The sequence below is a fragment of the Phocoena phocoena genome, chromosome 18, assembly GCF_963924675.1.
Source record: "Phocoena phocoena chromosome 18, mPhoPho1.1, whole genome shotgun sequence".
NCBI classification, from domain to species: domain Eukaryota; kingdom Metazoa; phylum Chordata; class Mammalia; order Artiodactyla; family Phocoenidae; genus Phocoena; species Phocoena phocoena.
In genome coordinates, this window is record NC_089236.1 from 4213578 (window position 1) to 4237449 (window position 23872).

The 23872-nt window shown below is 38.5% G+C and overlaps 1 protein-coding gene across 2 annotated transcripts in view; it reads left to right on the top strand.

Moving 5' to 3' along the window:
- Positions 1-23640, top strand: part of CDK8 (cyclin dependent kinase 8) — a 99047-nt gene extending 75407 nt beyond the window's left edge. The window contains exons 5-13 of one of the 2 annotated variants that reach the window (XM_065895897.1): positions 3781-3838; positions 6163-6294; positions 12920-13063; positions 15508-15577; positions 16384-16456; positions 19021-19118; positions 19733-19811; positions 19938-20093; positions 22364-23640. In XM_065895897.1, coding sequence (XP_065751969.1) covers positions 3781-3838; positions 6163-6294; positions 12920-13063; positions 15508-15577; positions 16384-16456; positions 19021-19118; positions 19733-19811; positions 19938-20093; positions 22364-22489 — 936 coding nt within the window. In that variant the 3' untranslated portion in view covers positions 22490-23640. Of the gene's footprint in view, positions 1-3780; positions 3839-6162; positions 6295-12919; positions 13064-15507; positions 15578-16383; positions 16457-19020; positions 19119-19732; positions 19812-19934; positions 20094-22363 lie in introns of both variants that reach the window. The other variant, XM_065895896.1, reaches the window with a different exon arrangement.
- The last annotated feature ends 232 nt before the right edge of the window (positions 23641-23872 follow it).

The following is a 23872-nucleotide window of genomic DNA, read 5'->3' on the forward strand; positions in this document are numbered from 1 at the left end:
TTGATCTATTTCATTGTTCAGCAGGCAGTAAAGGGTGTTCTGTAATCATTTCTGTGCATAAGATAACTATTCTCAAAGATGTTGTCATGATGTTATAATACTTTTAAGTCGTGTTGGACCTCTGCTCTCTGTAGCAACAAATAGTTTAATGGAGTATGTGCCTCATCAAAACGTCACCAGCAAAGTATGTTTTTTTAAGGTGATTATGTCTGATGGCACATGAAAGATCGCAGACTTGGTTATTACTGATTGTTTCATGAATTATCACCAGTTACTTGGATGCTTTGGCTCTAGAGCTTAAAACTGCTACCGAGGGGCTTCCCTGGTGGCGCAGTGGTTGAGAGTCCGCCTGCCGATGCAGGGGACACGGGTTCGTGCCCCGGTCCGGGAAGATCCCACATGCCGCGGAGCGGCTGGGCCCGTGAGCCATGGCCACTGAGCCTGCGCATCCGGAGCCTGTGCTCCGCAACGGGAGAGGCCACAGCAGTGAGAGGCCCGCGTAATGCAAAAAAAAAAAAAAAACTGCTACCGAATTCTCCCACTGAAAAAAGAAAGAAAAGAAATTAGCTTTTTGGAGAATATAATATTGTTTCAATGTGGCATTAAGTACGAAAACAAAAATTACCCGTCAAGTCTTTTGAAGACTTCCTTAAAACTGATTAAGCAACAAAACAAATACTGACAAGAGTATTCATGATCTCTATGGCTTTTTGGCCAGTTTCTCTTGAGATTTCCATTAGATCACATTCACAAAAGAAACTTAGTGTGAGATGTGTCTACTAAATCAGAGTATCACGCCCTGGGGCATGTGGATACCACCATGGGAGACACCATGAGGAGGGACTCATTGTTTATAAACAGTTTTATTAAAACAGCACTTAAAACCATTCTCATTTGTTTATGACTACATAGCATGCCCAAACTGAACTTAAATCCATTAATTTAAGTATGCGTGGTGACTCTCGGCCCCAAGATCTACTTCAGATCATGCAATAGGCAGTGAGTTGTCTTGCAAAGCAAGTTTTAATTATTAGCTGGAGCTTTGGCCCCAAACCCTAATACTAGGAAAGACTTTGACAGAGAAACTGTTCCCCACCAATGCTCAAACCCAGGCTTGGGACTTGGCCAGTCCAGTGAGTCTATAATAAAATGAAGACCAAGAGAGGGAGTTTTTCCCCCTTTGCCTAGTAGCAGGCTGACCAGTACCACCCATCCCAGGGCTTCTCGTATCTGGGTCCGGCTGCTGAATGAGTAAGAAAGCAAAAGAGAGAGAGAGAGAGAGAGAGAGAGAGAGAGAGAGAGAGAGAGAGCTTTTCCACTCCATCTAAAATAGGAGGAAAATGATGCCCATGTGTGCTTGTGCTTTTGCCAGATATGGAAGTAATCTTTTAGAAGCACTTAAGTGCTAGAAAAATCCATCACAGCAAGCCAGTTAATCAGCTTGTAACTGTGGAGGAGGGAGTGGGATTCGGGATGTGGTGGAGGAGTGATGGGTGGTAAAAGAGCCTTTAACGCTTAACTCTGTGTGGCCTCATAGTTTGAATTGTTTATAATCAGAGTGTATTCGTGTGTTACTTACATCATGAGAGGGTAGGCGTGGAGAATCAGGTTCCCCAGTAATGCAGAGGAGAGTTCTTACGGTAGAAATAACGGGCTAGCACTGACACAGTTGTGTAAGGTCTAGTCACAGAACGCTGCAAACACACGTGGGGCAGGAGAGCTCAGTGGGTAAGAGCTTGTAGGTGCCTGGCATTCCATCATAAAGACTTCTACCTTATTCACAGGCAGTGAGGGGCCACGTAAAGGTGAAATACTTTAGTAATAAAGCACAGCAACAGCATTCAAAGAAACTTTGAAAAGGTCGTCCCTACCTCTGTCACTCTAACCGTTTTTGTTCTTCTAGTCCTTACTCAACACTTTTTTTTTTAACCCAGTTGTAATCACAGTCTATATATAATTTTCTGTCCCACTGTTTTCCTAATCATTTCCTCTGTTACTGTGGAAGATTTTAAACAAGGGAGTGATGATGTGATCAGCTTTGTCTGTTAGGAAGGTAACCCTGGCAATAGTACAGAAGACTGAATTGACAGGAGGAGAATCAAAATGGGGTTCAAGAGATGTCTAGGGAGTCCTGCCCTGATGAACCATGAGAAGAGGGTTCTAGCCCAAATATCAAGTCCCCTCCTGAGCCACACTGTGACTGAGAGCAGGCCTTTCCCTCAGCCAGACAGACGGGCTGCCTCTTCTCTCGGAGGGCACTCCCCCCGCCACGCTGTCGGCATTTCGCATTTCGCATTTCGCACGAGTCTCTGAGACCTGGTTTCCTCTGAAGCAGGCTGAGCTCTGCAGTGTCCCTGATGAGCAGCTTTGTTGGCAGCTCCACGTGGCTCACAGGGAATGTTGTTAGTGCTGCACTTCCTCTCGGTGCTTCACCAGCTATCTCAGTGGGCGGGAGCGTGTGTGTGATGATGGACATTCTGAAAACATTTTCTTGAACAAAACATTATAGTTATGGTAATACACGTCCATTTAAAGCTTGCTACATAAATTACCTTCAGAAGGGTCTATCAGGAAGGGGCACTGCACTGCTCAGAGACGGGGCACATCCTGCTACTGCCCCCCACCCCCATCTCCGTGATTGTATTTGGGGCAAGTCATGCACTCGCTCTGGTGCCTAGTTTCCTCATCTTAAAACCTGTAGGAATTTTCAGCCTTTGAAACGCATGTGCTACCATTTCAGCAGTGTTTTTTCACTGAGGATAAAAAAATAATTTTGATCTTTGGTAGTTGGTAGAATAATGTACTGTAAGTTACGTTTTATCAGTAATAGCATAGGGGCTGTCATTAAATATGGTCAGGGAAGCCTGTGAATTGGTTACCACTGTAAACAGCCTTCATTAAAATCTTTAACTTGATTCCAAGATTGCTTTGATGGGTATTTGAAAGGCGTCGTGATCTGGTTTCACTTTTATTCAGCAGACTGGTAGAACTGCAGTCAGACCAGGCGGATGGCAGGGTGGCAGCCTGAGAGACGTTTGGGGACTGCCTCTTCCTCCTTCCCCTCTCTCCTCCTTGAAGAGGGACAACCCTTATGTGTTAGTATAGTAGATGCCACTGTGACAGATTTTAGATGGCAGTTAATCTTGTTATCTTTAGAGACTTAAGAACTGTTTGAAATATTACTTTTGTAAAATCTTACTTTAAATGTTAGCTTCCTTTTTTATTTAAAAATGAAAACCTCAAAGATGTTCAGGTCATGGAAAATTCCTGTTACTCTGCTAACTCATTTAGAAAAGACTTTATTAAATTGACTTCTCTATAATTTATTTGAAACATAGGTACATATTATGCGGTTTCCAAGAAAGGGCATCAGGTGGTCCCTTCCCTGTAATTAACTTGCTGCTTAGTGTTAAATTATATTTGAAGATACATTTTCCCTTGAAGTTGCAGGACATTTTATGTAACTGAAAGAGTTAGAAGGAAGCACAGCATTTTAACTTTCTGCCAGCTGTTCCGCAGTAGTGAAAGCAGACTGATAACAGGGCCAAGAAAAGCCTTAGCTCTGCCTGGAGAAAAGCACTGCCATATTTGGCCTTCATGAAGTTGCATATTGCTTTGCATATATACACATAAAGTTTCTTTGGTGACTTCCTGTGTTTGATTTTAATTTTTGAGTAAATGTGGTTTTTTTAAAGGTGGATTTATGTTATATTGGCATATTGTCTATTTAAAAGAAACCACTACTGTCTACTGAAAAAAAACACTATTTTGTTTCCACAGAAACCTGCTAATATTTTAGTTATGGGTGAAGGTCCTGAGCGAGGAAGAGTAAAAATTGGTATGTTATATCTTTGATAAGTCACAGTGTAGCACTCTTTTAAAACTTTTGCAGGCAGCTTTATCACTTCTAATTTTTGCTGTAATAATATGCATTTATTCATATAGTTCCATGTGATCAAAGCCATTTCTAAAGAGTATACATTAAAAGTGAAAAATGTTTCACACTCTTGAAAGGTGTCAGACAATCTTTAGAGACTGAAGTGTTCTAATTATAAAATAAGCCATGCAAGTTTCTTAGAAATTTTGCTTTCATTAAAAATAGCCTATAGAGGTGAGTGGCTTCTATCCATATTAGAAGCCAGCCTCACCTTTAGTCACAAGGGCATACAGTGTACTAGTAATTATACCATCGGTTCTGTTTACCTGAGCCACATTAGGTCAGAACATATGCCTCTGTTAGCCTCATCTAGATTAGGAATTACAAACTAAGGATACCACTGAGGCTGAGTAGGTTCTAATGAGCCTTTGCCTGAAGGGAAAAAATTAACAAGCGTTCTCTACCTCGGCATGTTTTCTAATAGCTCTGTTTTCTTATATATCAATGCAAAATTTTACCCATTCCTGGTCTGATAACCTATAAGGATAGAACTAGATTTATTTTTCCTAACTGGTTATTTTTTCATTGTCATTTCCGAGTTGTGTTTGTCACATTTATTCAGTTTGTTTTGTGTGTGGATAGAAGAAATGTAGTAACTAAATTATATTAATTTAAAAGCAGCAAGCAGGCTTATGGGAGTATATAACAAAGTAAATAGGAATTTCTGATTGTAAGATTTAATATGAAGTAGAATTATCAGCTGATTTGTACCACTTCACCAACAAAGAAAAACCCAGGTATTCTTAACCCTTCTTCCCTACCCTCCCCTATAAATTCCCCAAATCTCATTTTCTACTTCTAATTAGACTCTTGAAATACTCTTGATATAAATTTTGCAAGCGTTTTAGTAGTGCGAACATTTGACGCACCTCGAAATGCTCCTAGTCATTGACTTGCTTTGAGAACCAGGCCCTGTCAGTGCTTACCATAGTATCAAACGCCTGTTAAGTCCTTACATGTGCTTTTAAAGGATTTCATCCAATCCACCTTGGTGGTATCAAAGTCAAATGTAGGTTCAAAGCATGCAAAATCTAAAAGACCCAGCCAAACAGTATTTACAGATGTGTTCTTTACTGTAAGATTTAGGGGAATTTTATATGTTAAAAGTAATCTAGTTTGGAATTATACTTCTGTGTAACATGTATGATGTTGGCAGGTTTGGGGGCCACTAACGGCTTAAAGTATTCACATTTAAGAAGAAATATTAGTTCTTCTGTAAACCCAGTATTTAGTAATCCGACTCATGGTTTTAATTCTTTGCCAAATTTCTGTGGGTTTTTTTTAACCTCTGTAATTAAGTAGATTAGATTGGGGCCTACTTCATTAAAAATATATATTAGGAGAGCAGAATTAAACAAATGGTGGATGAATCTTGAAATTTTCGAATAGGTGGTATGAATAGTGATTGTTCATTCAGCGTGTGTTTGGCAAAAGCAATGTGCAATGACACTGTACTTGATGCTAAAAGGGGGAGAGAGATGAAAAAGAGACAGTTTTTGCCTATGAGAAGGTGGCAGTTTATTAGGAAAAATGTCCATGCCCGAATCACCACGCTATATATTAAACCGTGTGAAATGCCGTGAACTGTATCTCATTACAGCTCCAGCTCCGAGATACAAGTTTAGGACATTTGTCAAATCACTTAATTTCTTCTAACCTCAGTTTCCTCATTTGAAAAAGGAGGTGATTGAATTATATGATCTTTAAAGTCTTTTCCAGCTTAAAGAACAAGCATGATTCTTTAAAGAAAAAACTCCACCCAAATAAATGGGGGGAAATAGTGGTATTATGATACTGTACGGTCCGCTTCTGATTATACTGGTGAACATGCTTATTGGTGCAAATAATGGAAAGCCTCACCCTAACCGATCCAGTTTCTTGGTGCTTGTGACCAATGAAAAGAATGGGAATGCAGCTTCACAGCCCCGTCCCAATGGTGGTAAGGCAGATGGAAAGAAGCTGCCCGGAGGGTAGGGTCACCCTTGACCTCTGGCAGCAGAGTGTGCCTGTAACCCAGTGGAGGAGCGAGTGACAACAGTTGGCAATGAATGAAGATCTCAAACTTGTTTTATATTTAGACTTCTGAAAGGGGTGAGATGTTGTGTTGGTTTTGTTAGTTTTCTCCCCCCGGAATTCACATTTTTCATATCTTAATAGTAAAATTAGAGTAATCAATGAAATTTGTAAAAATCTGTGTCCTTAGCATTGCTGTTATTTCTTTACAGCTGATATGGGCTTTGCCCGATTATTTAATTCACCTTTGAAGCCTTTAGCAGATTTGGATCCAGTAGTCGTAACATTCTGGTACCGAGCCCCAGAATTACTTCTTGGAGCAAGACATTATACCAAAGCTATTGGTGAGTAGAACTAATTAAAATTCCATGACTTTTTAAAAGTGGCTTTGTTGTTGTAAAGTATACATCTTTCTGTATATTTTTAAATCAAGTAATATAGAAAATTATAAAAGTAAGAGCAAAAGCTAACATAAAATTCTACTCTCTAGAAATACCATCATTAGCATTAGGGGTGTACCATTCCAGACATCCCTTTCTGATAGATAAATAGATGCTAAAAAAGTTTTTAAATATATGGGACTGTACTATGAATTCTAAGTAAAAAGTATTTTAATTTTACTTGAAAAGAGAAATAAATACAGTAAAATTTCTTAATCGTTGAACTTCAGACAAATGTTTCTTTCACCAAAAGAAATACTAGCTTCTAAAACATCCCCTTAAAATTAAGGAGAAAAGATTATGAAAATAAGTAGGCGTTTAGAACATCTTAGTTCACTTTTCAATTTTTGATAGTATTGATTATCTCCCTATTTTGAAGAATTAGGAAATTAGTGCTCTTCTACTTCTTCCCCCACCAACCTCTCACTTTATAGTACCATTGTCATCATTATTATTATTACCACTTTGTTGATGTTTACAGCATTTATTTTCTGTTTGCAAACCGTAATGCCCACTGTTGTTTATACTTAGGCTACATATTGTAATGGATTTGATGTTCAGCTACCACAATCCTTTTATCACAACTTTTCCATTAATGACATCTTTATTCTGCTTCATTTTATTTGGTAGAATGTTATCATCATGTAGTTTTTTCTTATGTGTTTTGCCTTTCTTTTTTCCTTTTTTGTGTGCCTTTATTGCTTACTTAACTTGTTCTGTGTTCCCCAGGATGGTGTTAAACCCATTTTTATTTTTTTTTGGATAACTCCACCCACAAGTCTTCTGTATTTTGCTCTATTCTGGATTGGTTTTCATCCCAGTTTTTCCTTTTTTTATTCCTCTGGGTGGGATCTGTTTCTTTCTGGATTTCATTAGTTCATCCCTTACTTTGCTACAGCATATTCTTAAGTAACCTATCTTAGAGGTAAATTTTCTAGTTCTTGGATTTCTGAAAAAAATGCCTTCATGATACTTTCCAGTTTGGTAGGGATTAAAATTATAGGTACAAAATAATTTTCCCTCAGAATTTGGTGATGCTCATCCATTGTCTTCTAGCATCAGTGTTACTAATGGAAAGTCTCACATTGATCTTGTTCTCATTCAGTGGTGAATTACCTGGGGCTTTGTCCTTTCTGAAAACAAATAGGACTTCTCACCCTTGTATTTCACAGTGGTGTGCTGGCCACTTGGTAGGCACATTCAGTTTGAAGTTTATGTCCCATGTATGTGGGAAATCCTCTTGAGCTAGTCTTGATTGGCTCCTCTGTGTTTTTATTTCTCTTTCCTAAACTGAGTATAGGCAGATGTTGGATTTCTTGGATTGATCCTTTATACCACTTTTCTTCTCATGCTTTTGTGCCTTTGTCTTTTTTATTTCTGAGAACCCCTTCTTATTCTCTGGTTATTTTTTTTAACATATTGTATTGCTTTATGAAAAAAAAAGCTTCTTAAATACACTGTGAGGACAGTGATAAAGATACTTTTGAATTGTTTGTAATTTGCTATATTTCTGGAATAATTATCTGTGTTTTCTTTGTAGTCGCTTTTTTTTACTGATATGTCTTGTTCTCTCCCTTTCATGTGGCTGGTGTTCTTGAACTGTTTGTTGACCCTTGATGTCTCTTTGCATTTGAGAATCAGGTTACAAAAAGCTGCTTGGGAACTTAGTGTACATGGATCAGAGGGCTCATAGATAGGCAGGCTTTACTTCAGGGTGATCCAGCAGAGAACTACCATTAACTGGGGAATCCTAAATGCCAGTATGCACAAGTCTTTGCGCTGAGGACGTTCAGATTCTTTAAGGGAAGAATCTCCAACTTTTGGCCCAAGCTTTGTGTACCTGGTAGCCCCAGGGCAGTAGTGGCTGGGGAGGGATCAGGTGTTCAAAATACAGACTTTGTAGCTGATTCTCCAAGCACAGAATCTCCCCAGAGCAGTGCGGGGCAAGTCTGCTTCCCACTCAGCAGTAATACTGCGGGCTGGGGCCTTCTCTGAACTGTTTGCAGAAATGTTTTTATTTGTATCTCTGCTAGATCAAGTCTGCATCTGTCCAGTCTCTTTTCATCCATATCTTAGTCAAAATACTCCCTCTTCAGAGAGAACTTCCTTGGTCACACCATCAGCCTTACCCATCACACTTCGTCTTCCTGTCTGAAATCCCCTACATGGGTAAGCCTTGACCAGCTGTTCACCACTGGAGGCCATTGCCTGCATGGTGAGAACTGAGTACTCTGCTGAGTGAGTGAATGGGTCTTGTCCCTGATTGTCTCCTCTGGTTCTCTCTATTACTGTGGATTTGGACCTTTATTTCTTTGCTGTCATTTCAATATATACTCAAGAAGAGGAAAGGAAAAATACCTGTAATCATTCCCCCATATTAATCTTGAATCCAGCATGTCTTTTTTCACAAAATCTTTTATGTACAAATCTTTATACCTGCTTTGAGATCACATTTTATTGTATAGAAAAATAAAGGTAGATTAAGTTAGGTATAAGACTTTTCTGTACTATATACCGTTGCAACTTTTCTAAAAATCTAAAATTATTCCAAAATAAAATATTTATTTTTTTAAAAGTCAATTAGGAGGAAAAATAAAAGTTATTGAAGCTAGCCCTGTTTTTGAATGTATATTACTACCTAAGCACACATTTGGTTATCCTTTTTACAAAGGTATTCTAAATGGTTAAGCATGAAAACTAATATGATACGTAGGTATTTTTTCCACCTAGAAAATGAATATTTAAAAGCAGTGTTACTTTTGGTAAGACATATTAAGAGGCTATACAAATAAGGAAATAATTACCTAATTTCAGCTGCTGTTAACAGAAAACTCAACACTGAATTGATTTAAATTGAGTAAAAAATAAACTATAACATAGGTTTGTGACTATGGCTCATCATTTATTACTTTTTTCTTAAGAAATCTATATTTTATTGTGAGCATTGAGAATTGTGTAAGCTGTTATTCACCAGGACAGTCTGCAGTCTAGCAGTTTTAGGTCAGGGCTGTTTGTCACAAAGCTAGACTACCAGCTGTTAGACAGTCCTTTGTTCAAATGGCTTTATAATTTAGCAAAGAGAAGGGCTTCCTCCTTCTCATCAGCATCAAAATTTATTGGATAACCGTTAGACTTTTTAAAACTTAAGAGAAACCAAAATGAACGCAAATTATGTCGTTTACCCTTAAGGGTTCTCCATCCAGTTGAGACAACAGTATGACTGTGTGCATAAACTATGTTGTCATCTTTGAACAACAGAAGTAACCAAGACTAACGCTCTGACTTGTAGCCTTAGCTCTGCCACTCGGGGAGGGGGACGGTGTTTAGGCAAGGTGTTTAGTCCTTTATGGCCTCATTTTTTGAAGATGAGAATTTAGCCTAAATCATCTCTTAGATCCCCTTCAACTCTGAAAGTTCTGTGACGTTGGATAGAAACCACTGCCTTCTGAGGTAGCGAGAGCACAGAGGGAACTGACTTGAGGGCAGATGACTTGAGACCAAGGTCAGTCCCAGTCCCTCCGCATATGCCTGGCCTGGCCCAGAGCAATACTGGAAAATGCTTTCTTCTATCAAAATGTTTGCTCAAAAAAGTGATAATGTAGATATCTTACAAATTGCTTTTTTGTTTGAGAGAGAGACAGAAGTCATATATAAGCCATTTTTAATATAAATTTTAAAAAACAGAATCCGGGAGTAGAAAATGAAACTTCTTCCTTGCTTCCAGTCTCTCTCACACGGTTCGTTCGTCCAGCTCCACAGGTGGGTAGCCTGAGCATGCAGTAAAGCACTCAGCACATCCCCACCACCACCCTGAAGGCACTTGCCTAGCGTTTTGACTCCCCTGTCTGGTAGTTGTAGTAGGCTCAGCAGATAGAAGAACCTTTGTGGTTGAATTTACCTATTATTTGCTCGATATACGTTCATTTTAGTGGTCTCATTTAGAAGGGTTAAATCTGCCAGTGGAGTTTGGTGGGTTATGTTAGACCGAAGGTGCTGAGAAGAAGCAAGAGAGCATAGGGGAAATCTGAGCACGTCAGCCAGCATGTTCCCACCCTCGTGGCGAATAGATCTTAGTGCTGTGCTCATTCACTCCATTGTATGGAACTGCAAGCTGAGTCATTAAACCCAAGAGAGAAGATGGTAGCTTAGTCAACACTGTGCTCCTGGGGACAAAGTTTAATTCAGTTTTGACTGTTGGGGGTTTTGTTTGATTGACCTTGTGGAGAAGGCTGAAGGAGGGGTATCAGTCTTTAATTAATAGTCAACTAGGGCAGTCTTAAAAGTTTTACTAAAGTCTGAACTTCAATGAAACCGGGAAGATGTGAATTTACTCTTTCATTGAGATAGAAGCTAACTGTTAGTACACTTGTTGATGAAAACACATTTAACACATCTTTCCTCCCCCCATTTGGTTCTGTGTAGCCCCCAGTTGCGGTCCACTTTGCCTGGTTAGCTCAGTAGCTACACATGAACATCACATACTTTGAGAAATAGATGGGATTTGTATGTTTTTAATTTGGAAAGTCTTTCTAGAAGGAGTTTGACAGGTAGGTGAGCAGGAAGGGACTTTTCCCTTGGCACAATCTGAAAAAATAGGCAAGATAGGAGAGACTTGTTTACAAAGATTTAGAAATTAATCCGAAGTAATAGCCTGATCAGCTAACTCAGATTCGTGATTAATGTCTGGATTTGAAGAAGGGAAGGATGGTGAAATTGACAGAAGGTGAAAGATAATAGAAAAGATAGGAAGAGAGGTTATTTAGGGTAAAGTAAGCAAGGTTCAGTAAAGTAATTATGGAAATCCTACTTTCCTGACTTTTTTTTTTAAAGCAACATAGGATAGCTAAACTATTTGCTTACCTCTCATCTTCCTTTACATGTTTTATTTTTTTGTTCGAGTTTTCATAACGAGGCTGAGTTGTTACAGTGTCTCTTGGGCGCTATGAGTAGCGTTTTACAGATGCAGACTGACCCCCCGGCCCTCTTGGTGACCCCACTCAGCTTGCCTATATTCCCTTGGATTGAGATGATCAAAGGTCAGCTTCCTATGGGATAACCATGTATAAAGAATAATCACAAAATAATTAATTTTCCCGCTTACTCTCTGGTAGTAAAACGAAAATAGCTTGGCTTTTATTTCTTGATGAGACTTTTCCATATGGTAGTGTTGGCCAGACTTGGTTCTCTGATGGGGGAGAAAACTGATGGGCAGACAGTGTCATTTTTAAAATCACTTGCTGTAGTCTCGTTGGTCATCTTAAAGTAAATAGATGTTTACCTTGTTACTTTGAAATGTAAGTGTGATAATTTTACATTAAATTAAATATCTATATTCCAGTTGTAGATTTTAGGAATTTTCAGTTATTTATAAATTAACATTTTCCCCACTTTCTATTTAAGTGACCGTTATTACCATACCTGAATGATCGGCCTTAATAAAATAGTGATGTTACTTTGTCCTTCTATAGCTGTGTTTACCACAGGTATTGGTTAGGTCGGTGAGAAACCACTTACTGAGTGGCTGCTGTGTGCACAGCTTGTGCTGAGTGTAGGGAAGTTACCGTGGTCGATTTAGGGATTTGTTGAGTAGAAATGGAGGCTTTCAGCTTCAGCTTCCAGGTTGGCATGTATATCTTTCCACTGCCAATAGTTCTCTTAGTAAGAATTTAATGTGAATGAAAGTTAGCCTGTATCTTAAAGTGAGTGAAGGAAATTTGTTGTATAAAGAGGAATCCATTTGCCTGGCTTTTAAATAATTCTTATGAATTTGTCACCTCTGTGCCTATTTAAAGGTAGTATTTTGCCCCATATTTTCTTGTCTTTATAAAACACTTAAACTTGCAAAGTCTGACTCTGCTATAGCATGGAGAAACACTTGAACAAAAAGCTCTTCCAGTATAAATACTGTTTCATTAGAATATTTGAGGCTAGGCATTGTCTTTTTCTTGTTGGAACAGTACCTTGCTAACTAGTGCTAACATGGCAGGATAATTGTTAAGCTTCACAAGTTAATAAGTACATAAACTAGATAGGAATAAAAAATATTTTTTACCTCAAAAAATGGTGCTGATTGTTTTTGGCAAGTATGCACAATTTCACAGACTGTTTGGGTTTTCTGTTTGTTTATTTTTTCGTTTCGCTTTATTTGTTTATGGTTCCCATGTTCCATCTGCAGCTTTGTATGTATTTCACAGATAAGGTAATGTTTGAAGCACTTAAACTCACCAAAATTTTTAGGTAATAAATTCGATTAAACTTGGACTGAGACCACTGGGTGGGATGGAGGTTTAACAGGGAATGAAACACTGGGGTGGGTGGGGTGGGAATATGTATGTACAGACAATATTCCTTGATATTTATAATTGCTAGGAATTAATATGGCTTATTAGGGGAGAAAAAGAACTAAAAAACACTCCCTGCCAACATAAAAATGCATTTTCTTTTGGAAAGAACCACTTTATTTTCCTCCTTTCTTTCCTTTTTTTTCTTTTCTTTTCCCTTTTTTTTTTTCTTTCTTTTTGTTTTAAAGATATTTGGGCTATAGGGTGTATATTTGCAGAACTACTAACGTCAGAACCAATATTTCACTGTCGACAAGAGGACATCAAAACTAGTAATCCTTATCACCATGACCAGCTGGACAGAATATTCAATGTAATGGGATTTCCTGCAGGTACACATTATGTTTTTGTTTTTGTTTTTAAATCACTGTTATTTGAACTTAGATATCTTTATTGGAAAGGTGTATATTTTTAGCTGATGAAAGCTACTCTTACTCAATTCTCTGTGTTGATGACTTGCATTAATCAAAGACCCATAGAAATAGCAAAATTTGTAGAGTTCACATATTAGCATAAAATATTTAGGGGTTTCTTGAATTTGCAGGGTGTATTTTTGTTTCATTTTGGTTTTGGGTTTTGTTTTGTTTCATATTTAAAATGATTGCAGTATCTGTATTTAAAAGGTGCCTTTAGTTCTCACCATTGGAGATGAAATAAAATTCAGTAGTATATATTTTTGTCTGGCAGTATATATAATAATGTCATTACTTGGTATTTGATTACAAATTTTGAACACTATTTCTATTTAGGGCACTGTGCAGTACATTGTATTGAATAATAGTGTTTTTTGCTATATAACTCCTGTCAGTAAGAACATTCTTTGAAGTTAGAACAGTCAGGATGTGAGTGAAGGGCTCACATTGCACAGTGACCATGCCTGCACTGATTGCAGCAGGGAGGGAGTTGTTGGGTGTCCCGTCACAGGCTTTAGATCTCTAGCTGCATCCCAGTCCCTTGTGCCCCAAGACAGCCGTTCATCACCCACCAGAAACTCTGCCCAGAGGTCCAGAATAAAGAAAATTTGTTTAAAACCCCTACATAGTTCTGGCCAGTCAAGTACTTATTAGAAGTTATTTCTTATTATGAATTTTTCTTAGGTCCGTAACTCAAAACTAATACAGAAATATCTGGGAGTTATAATTCCACATCCCTTGTAAGTGTTAATTATCAGTAAATGCAGAATAACTACCTTTCTCCAAAATTGACTGACATTTCTACAAAGATTGTTTTGTTGTGATGGGAATTTCATTTATTCACTAAATATTTATTTATTGAGCACCTGCCATGTTTCAGGCACTGTGTTAAATATGAAATATTGTTCATATAACAGACTCTTGCCCTCTTGGAGTTGACATTGAACTGCTCTAAGGAGAATGTTGAGAGAATGGGAGTAGTTCGAGTAATGGGGAGAATGGCCTTTTCTTCCCACCTCTGAATGTACCCATCATTTCAGAGGCCCCAGGGGAAAGAGCATGGCTTACAGGGGTGGAGTTGGGGGGCAAGTCTCCATTGGTGATGGTTCTAAAATGGTTCTTAGTATGTGGTTCCACAGTTAGGGTAGGCTTAGCTTATAAGGAACCTAAAAGGCAGGCAGCAAAATTTAGACTTGTGCTAAAGAATGAGACTCTGTGATAAGTTCTTGAGAACTAGTGACATGGCTTATGTTCAATCTTAGATTAGTGTGGCAGGGGTATGTAAAAATCAATTTAAGAAAGGTAACTCAAGTCGGGAAACCAGCTGCTTACCTGTAGCGGTACTCCAGGTATAAAGTGATTTGGATGGAGAAGAAAGAATAAAGATATAATTTTTGACAGGAAGCATGTAATTGAGGAAAGAATAAAAGATTATCTCAGGATTTCTAGCTTGAGAAATTGACAAAAATAGAGAAATTGAACAAGGAAGTAGTTAAGGAGAAAATGCCATTTAGGAATTTAAAGCATGTGTTTAGTTTACAATATGTGATATCTGGAGGTTAGGTAGCAAATATTTTTATAAGTCAGTTGAAAGAAAAGCAAACCTCTGAAGGTCATGTAAAAGCTGAAGTGCTGTGAAGCTACCTGGTAGAGTGCGGGCACCTGTAGGCTCGCAGTGAAGTGCCCTGAGGGTGACAGCAAGCTTCTAAAAAAGCGTGTGGTGTCTGAGTAGCTCTAATGCCAGCAAGACTGATCTAGGTATTTCCCACCTAATGTATCCAGTAGCTGGAAACTAGCCAGGGCACCAGCTGACTTGTTAATATGCTAGTTGCATCCTATTCTGTTCCATTTCAAAGAGCTGCTACTGCTTACCTTGATGACCACATAAACCAGTGTATTTAATGAGGGGAAAGTGAGGAGGGCCATAGGAAAAGAGGTACAGCTTAAAGCTACTGAGGGGGAAGATAGTACACTTATTGTTGAGGAGATTGGGTGCTGATTTAACCAAGAAATTTGGTGGGACAAAAGTGGTTTTACAAATAGAAATAGAACTATTAAATAACAGAAATATTTGTTTATAACTTGTTCCTCTGTTGTTACAGAAATTGAGGTAACTTATAGTAAAACATGTAGAAAGTAGGCATTCAAAAAATAAAGTTAAAAAGAGATTGAACTCAGTACAAGGTATGGGGAATTGCATTTACATGTTTAAGATGTTTACTATAGCTGACCATTTATTTAAAGTCTGTGCTTTCATGGAAGTTAAAAGTATAGGACAGGTAATGAAAAGTGAAGTAACCTTTATTAAAATTCTTGAGAAAAGGAACCTAGACAATATAAAATTATATCAATGTATTTCACAGATAAAGATTGGGAAGATATAAAAAAGATGCCTGAACATTCAACATTAATGAAAGATTTCAGAAGAAATACGTAAGTTGGAAAGAAAATAGACCTTTTATTGATTTTTGCTTTTCTAGAATTCTTAGTATAAGATTGAATACTCAACATGGTAGAATACTCAACACAAGATCATTCTATTCAATAATTTTACTTATTTAGTCTAATAAATACTTTTGCATTATGATAGTCTTCATTTCTTAAGATGTTTGAATGGTGATAGAAAGAAGATGCATATCTTATATTAGCAGCTGATTTGGATATGAGAAAAAAAGTTCATTTCTTTCCATATTTATTACTTTCTGGAAGCTGTGCATCCATGGAAAGTATCATAGCTGAAGCAGTAAGAGACTGAAATAAACAAACCTTGCTGATAGCCACCTGCCTACCCACCCAGGCTGGTTGTAAATTTAAGTACGTTTTAATGGAGAAGAAGGAATATTTCATTTATTCTCAATGTAAGATCAAGGGGATTGGGAGAGGGATTTTATAGACCTGTGACAGATTTTTTTTAATTTGTTTTTATTTTAAACTTACTAGTAAGGCTGAGTTAAGCTCTTGACCCATATGTTATTTAAGATAATTGTTGAGATAGCATTCATGTGAACAAAGCCAAACAGTGTGTATATTATTCATGAAATTATCTTGCATTTAATCCATAGTATCCATTCAGAAGTGACTAGTGTGAATACTGAATGAAATATAAAATTGATTGAATACCATTTTCAATGTATGTTCTGTGTTGGTTATCATTAAAATAATTCTGTTTGGAAAAACTTCAGCCAATGTAAAATTAACCTCATATCTAATATAGCTATTTCATAGTGTTTCTCTTTCAGGTATACCAACTGCAGCCTTATCAAGTATATGGAAAAACATAAAGTTAAACCAGATAGTAAAGCATTCCACTTGGTAAGCATTAGAGAAAAGTACTAAACAGTACTAATGCATTTCTTCCCCCTGGTAAGCCCAACTGAGGCTTTTTTGAGTCAATTTCTGTGGTTACTCAGCACTTTTAGAGTTCTTTAATAGTAATACTAATGCAGAGATCTCGTTGGTGCATATAGTAAAGATATCGAATACTTGTTTTTCTAAGCCCATTAATTAGAAAAATTAATTAGAATTTCTAATTAATTAGAAAAATTAATACTAATTTTTCTAAACATTAATTCACAGACTTAATGTTTGGTTACATTCGATTTTCTAAAGAGAGTCAGTGTACCAAGTCTGTCAAGTCATTTTTAAAATTCCATTTATTGGTTTTCATCAGTTACTTTAAAATTTCAAAGAAGAATCAAGATGAAAACAATCCCACTGTTCAGAAATAAGTTTTACAGATTACCTCTTTATACGTTTGCCTCTTATAGACTTGGCTGTTAAAGGTCCTTCAGGGACCTTTATGTGCTTTTTCTGGAAGAATATGAGAAATGTAGTATGTAGACAGTATATAATGGAAAAATGATTTGACCTAGAATCTAAATGAATCTGCGCTATCAAGGTAATTTGTGACATTATATTCAACTGTTGTCAATTTAAACTTGTTTACAGTAAACTTTCCATTTTTACATCATAACAATTAAAAATGTTTTTCAGTTTTATGGTTTTCAAAAAAAGTAATATAAAGGGGGAATTTGGGGAAGCAGGTTATATTTTGCTTGGCTTTAAATTCTTTTAATCCTTTATTCCCAGTATTTTTAAATGAGTTCATTAAATGGGAATTTTTTTACTTTGAAAGGATTAAGCTTTCCTTTATTACAGTACCCGGCCCCTTGGCAAATATTTCTTGTATTTCTGCTTTTTCTTCTCCTTCTCCTCTTCTGCTTCTGCATCTTCTTCAGTAATTTTTTATCATGTTGTGTATCAGCAATTAAAAAGCAGTGCTTAACTGACCATATTACCACACAGTGTATTGTTATCCAAATCATGGCTTCTTATAATGTACTTAAAATAGTACCCAAATTGGAAGGTAAGTTAGATCCTTCAAAGTTATGGCCTTATTTATTCTAACAAAATAATGATAATAGTGGTAGAACAAAAGTCACAATTTAGGGGAATTATCTTACGCCCCCCCAATTCACTGCTACTCAGTCTAGTCTGAGGAGACTCTCGCTACCACCACCACCAAAAAGTGTAGAGAGATAGGCTTCCTTTACAGCTTACTTGCTTGTTTTTACTAGGGCGACCTATCTTGGGTGGTTCCATCTGAAAGCTCTAATACAATTCCATTAAAACTGTTGAGTATTTTAAGTAGCAAATGCATGCTTTTCCTTTCAATCTCAAAATAAATTGTGCTTCCACTGAAATATCAGCTCGTTAAAATTGAAGTCTCAGCATCCCAGGATTTCATCTGCATTTAAAAATATTTTCTGTTCGTTTGTTCTCTGATTGTGTCATCTCCCACTGTCTCCACATGTCTGCTAGTTGCTTGGTTTTCAGAGTATGGTCATGGGTTAGCGGCACCAGAGACATCTGGGAGTTGTTAGGAAGTGCTCCAGGGATGACTCTGGTGTACTCTGAAGCCTGGAAAACACTGCATTAGATCAGAGATCTAAGCTAAGAGACTACTGTTTAGATCATCTCTTAAATCACATATTTACATCAAATACTCTAGTTCATAGAGCCTTCAGTAAATTATATTTCAGCCAAAAGATACTGAGTTTTCACGTTAGTGTGACATTGCTTTATGTAATAATAGTAATAATAATGGCTAACACTTATATAGTGCTTTCTTTGTACCCAGCACTGCTATAATTGCTTTCCACATATTAACTCGTTTAATTCTGAAAATAAACTTATGATAAAAGGTACTGTTTTTAATCTCCACTTGAGAAATGGGGTTACAAAGTGGTTAAGTAACTTGTTCAGAATCTCTCAACTAATAAATTCATAGCTACACCTCTGCACTTTACGAGCTCTGTGCCAGCCACCACATTTATTCAGACCAGCACAGCGCTGTCAGGAGGACTCGGATGCCCGTGCTGTCTGGTAGGGCAGCTCCAGCCACGTGTGCTTGCTGGCATGACTGAGAAACTGATTTCTTAATTGGTTATTAATTAATTAATTTTTAATTTGGTTATAATTCATTTAGATTTAAATCTAAATAGCCACATGTGGCTGGTGTATTATTTGTGTTATAATAAGGTTTCCCCTTAACAGAAAATACAAGAATTTTAGTCCCATTTTAAATTGGATATAGCAGTTTAGGGAGAAGGTCATTGGTTTAGAGTAAGAAGACATAAGTTTAGTTACTTCTTGTAGGAGAACCAAGTGAGATAATGAGTCTTAGAATGACTAAAATGTGAATTATTACATTAAATGGAACAATTGGGAGATTTTTTTTTTGTTAGTTTGGGGGAATAAATACCCTCCAAATTCTGGTGTTATTCATCAGAAAACATATGCCTCCCGAAAATGTGCCAAAGAGTATAAAACTAAGAGAAGTAATGCAGTGACGTATTTATGATTTGTGGTTTCAGCTTCAGAAGTTGCTTACCATGGACCCAATAAAGCGAATTACCTCAGAGCAGGCTATGCAGGACCCCTATTTCCTAGAAGACCCACTTCCTACATCAGAGTAAGTGATCAGTTTATTAACTCACTAGCACGATAGACTTTTTTGGTGCATGCTTTATTTCAGTTGTCAGCTCCAAGTTGCCATTGCTCTTACATGGGGACCCAAGGAAATCCTTATGAGAAGTGAAAAATGAGCTCTGACGATTGAAGTGTCGTCAGGGGTTTTACAGCTGTCACTCCTTCAGACTCCCTGAGCTGGCTCACTGCTTGCAGTTACAGTATTGTGTTCCAGTTGCAGACTCCATTCCCAAGTATATTTGTGTTTCCATACTCTCATTTTAAATGCAGTTTGGAGAGTCAAATAATGACATTCCAGCTGGAATCTATCTTTTGGTTGTGGTGATCAAAAAGGAGCCTGGGATCAAAGAAGAAAGCTGAGTCCTATCAGATGATTATTGATGATTTTTATACAATGAAAAGCCCTCCCCTGGCCTGCTGTGACGTCACTGCTTAGAAGAAGAGATTCATTGTGTCACAGCGGCATGAAAGGTGCTTATATCACAAATAGCAGGCAGAGGGTCCATCTTAAAAGATGAAAACAAAAACCACTTAAATGCAGCATTTGAAGTATTGATTAGTATACTCGAAATCACTTTTCTTTTTTCTTATGATCAGCGTTTTTGCCGGTTGTCAAATCCCTTACCCCAAGCGAGAATTTTTAACAGAAGAGGAGCCTGATGACAAAGGAGACAAAGTAAGTATTAAAGTGCGCTTGGCCGCTTCTTGTTTGATTCGGTGCCACTCTGCCATTTCCTGGCTTGGACATGTTCTGTTCTCCTCCTGAGCTGAGCTTTATTTTTGTGTTTAACCACTTGAGAAGAACCAGCAGCAGCAGCAGGGCAATAACCACACGAATGGGACCGGCCACCCAGGGAATCAAGACAGCAGTCACACCCAGGGGCCCCCGCTGAAGAAAGTGAGAGTCGTCCCTCCTACCACTACCTCAGGTGGACTGATCATGACCTCAGACTATCAGGTACTTCCCGTCTGTTTCGCATTGACCTGCCTTGTCAGTATTGCATGTGGGCTTGTGACCACTGGAAAATGCGACGTCGTTAAGAAAATACCGACCTTTACATGCCTGGGAAACACGTTGACATGAAGAGTTATTGGCATTGAAAGCACTTGGTGGTACAGTAGAGGGGGCTTAGCCAGACTTAACATGATCAGATGTAAATTACGCCATTCATTAACTCTGTGACCTTGGACAAGGCTTTAGCTTCTCATCTGTAACATGAGACGGGCGAAGCCTAACCTGCCGTTGCCGTGGGAACAGCTGTGGTGAACTTCAGCACCCAGCATACAGTGGGCGCTCAGGAAGTGATGCCTGTCGTTTCTGAAACCACAGTGATTAAGGACTCAGGCTTCCAAATCCCAGCCCCACCACTGACTTCTGGGCAACCTTGAGTAGGTGGTTCAGATGTCCTCAGTTTCCTCATTTGTCGGATGGATGTGGATGATGGTCAGCGTGAGGCCGTGGTCAGGATTCCATGAGCGGACGTGAGCTAAGGACAGTGGCCGGCCTGACCGACAGGCATTTAGTAGATGGCACCACTCACCTATTCGTTCTTACTATCGTCGTCATCATTAGAATTCTTAGTAGCGTTCACAGGGCCCAGGACACACTTGCTGAGTGCTGGTGGTGGTGCTGGTGGTGACTGTAATCATGGGAAGAGCTTGCTGAGTACTTACCATGTGCCAGCTCTTCTACTAAGTATGAAACAGACATCATTTCCTCCAAGCGTTACAACTCTGTGAGGTCAGCATTATTGTCGTTTCAGAAAACTGGGGCTCTAGAGGTTAAACCCCTTTCCCGTGTTCACCCCACGAGCTGGAGGTAGACTCAGGACGCAGACTCAGATCTGCTGGGGGTGGCTCCGATGCCACTTGTGGATCCTCTCAAGTGACATGGTCAGGTCCTTTGCCGACAGACCCATTTTGAACATCGTGTACCACTTCCCTGCTGGTTCTAATCCTGTTCTCAACTGATCTGGATTTCAGTGTGGAAGCATACTGAAAACTTGACCAGTTAGAGTTATTTCCCTACTAAAAGAGAGAAAGAGGTCTTAGTAAACTAATACGGCTCCCAGAGCCTGCGGCTACACCTCAAGAACTAGATATGAACTCTTTGCTATGGTTAACGGGAGGTCCAGCCCACCAAACCCTGGGAATCATTGTCTGCCCGAGTAGTAATTGTCCTCCTGTAAGCTCACAGACAGGCGTCTTGCGGGTTGATGTTTGCTCCACTACCTTTTCCTCCCCACCTGGAGGGAAAGAACGCACCTCTCGGCACAAGGATTGTTTGCACGCTCAGGTGGTGCGTCCTGAGCATGAAAATGGAGCAGGTGGAGCATGCTGTGCTTCTGTTTGTCGAAGTTATTATTGTGGTGGGTTTTGTGGGTGGTTTCAAAAATAGCGTTTCTGACTACAATTTCACATGTCCACTCTTTTTAAAATGTTATTTTCGCTAGGGTTGGCAGAATTGCAAATTAAACATGCTTTGAAGGAAGAAAGTATTAAATCGTGGTTACTCTTTCGTAGTGTTTGTCTTGGGGAACTAACAGTATGAGAGAGAGGTGCAGGAGTGGGAGTAGCAATAGGAGAGATCAAAACTAGAGGACTCTGAACGCTGCCCCTTGCGCTGCTTGTAGAGTTGAGAATACCACTCTTCCTACATTTTAATAATTGTAACTTTACTTTTGTATATCACTTGTAGCAGAAAGTAAGATTCATTAATGTAAAGGGCATAAAAACATTAATGCTGAAGAAACGCTCCTGCGGTACCCTTTTCTGTCATATTCATCTTTAGTCACGCGTGTGTGTTGAGAGTTTTCTATTGAAGAAACAAGCATGTAGATTAGCTTTGAATTTCTTCATGTACACATCATTGAGTTCAGGAGTAAGCATCCCAGGCAAGTTAGTTATCATTTCTCAGGTCGATACAAAACAGCAGAAAAGGGAGTTCCTGTTACAGAAAAAAGCAACGAACTGCACAGCACAGTAGCGAGACTCAGCTTCGTGTGATTTGACCGGAAATACTTCAGACCTTCGTAAAGAAAAGTTGGTACTAAAAGATTCGGGGGTTTTGTCATTTTAATTCTAAAGCCGATACATAGCACAAGACTTTTAAAATTCTTACTGCCGTAAAATAGAAGACATTTCAAACACACATAAGCCTTGCCGGCTCAGGATACAGCCAGCGCGTAGAACACCTGAGTCACATCTGCCCTCCCTCTCCTTTTCCAGCGTTCCAATCCACATGCTGCCTATCCCAACCCTGGACCAAGCACATCACAGCCACAGAGCAGCATGGGATACTCAACTACCTCCCAGCAGCCTCCACAGTACTCCCATCAGACACACCGGTACTGAGCTGCATCGGATACTGTCCATGCACTGTCGCCGTGCTGCAGGGCTGCCTGCGGCTCTCGGCGGGAACCTGGAATGGGCCATGAGAATGTGCTGTGCAGCCACGTAGTCAAATGTCCGGTAGCCGAGTTCCACCACTTTTCACAGATTGGGGTAGTGGCTTCCAAGTTGTACCTTTTTGGAGTTAGACTTGAGAAGAAAGTGCTAGCACAGTTTGTGTTGTGGGTTTGCTACTTCCATAGTTTACTTGACATGGTTCAGACTGACCGATGCATTTTTTTCAGTGACAGTCTGTAGCAGTTGAAGCTGTGAAACGTGCTAGGGGCGAGCATTTGTCGTTGTATGTGGTGAATTCTTCCAGTGTAACAACATTATCTGACCAATAGTACACACACACACAAAAGTTTAACTGGTACTTGAAACATACAGTATATGTTAACAAAGTAACCAAGACTCAAAATGAGATTATTTCGGTACACCGTTCATTTTAGTGTCTTAACAGTGGGTTGATTCGTTTTCTACATTAATCAGTGTTTTTTGACCAAGAATACTGCTTGGAATTTTTTGAAAGTACAAGAAGCCACATAGTTTTTCCAGGAAGGTTTCAAAACTCCCAAAGATTGATTTCCAACTTATGAGTTTGTTTTTACTTTTAATCTATGACTTGACTGGTATTAAAGCTGCTATTGATAGTAATTAAATATGTTGTCATTGATATAAACCTGTTTGGTTCAGCAAACAAACTAAACTGATTGTCATAGACGGTGTTTCATTTTTCCTGTTGGTGTTGCTGACTTGTGAGCATGCTTTAAAGATGAAAAAAGCATGAACGATAACTTCCTTAAAAAGGTGCGGCATCCAATTCAGATACTTTGTCCTGATTTGAAAGCTGGTTGGTGTAGTGCTACTAAAATTTTGTTCAGTTCATTTTCTTTTTAAAAACTTGTTCGCACGTTGTTTAGGGTGCCCTTACTTCAGCAAAGGAGAAGGAGTAGGAGAGCCTTAGAATTTTTGAGGAAAAAGAAAACCTATAACATACAATGTACTGTATCAAACTATTTTACATGAATGACACAAGTATTCTGAATTTAAAGAAATTGAACATTGTTAAAAACAAGGTGTTATGTAATAAATTTATTTTTCATAAATCAAAATATGGAGTCAGTTGTATTTTTATATACACAAAGGTGTTTTATTTTAAAACGTGCCTTAACAGGTGGCCTCCAAATAAATCTCTTCAGCTGTTTTCATTAATAATATCTATATCTTCTGCCTCCATAATGAACTAATGACTTATGGTTTAGATACGGATTCGTTTCTCTGTTACACTTAGTGCTATAATACAAGATGTGAAATAGACACCTTTCTAGTAGAAAGAAATCATAA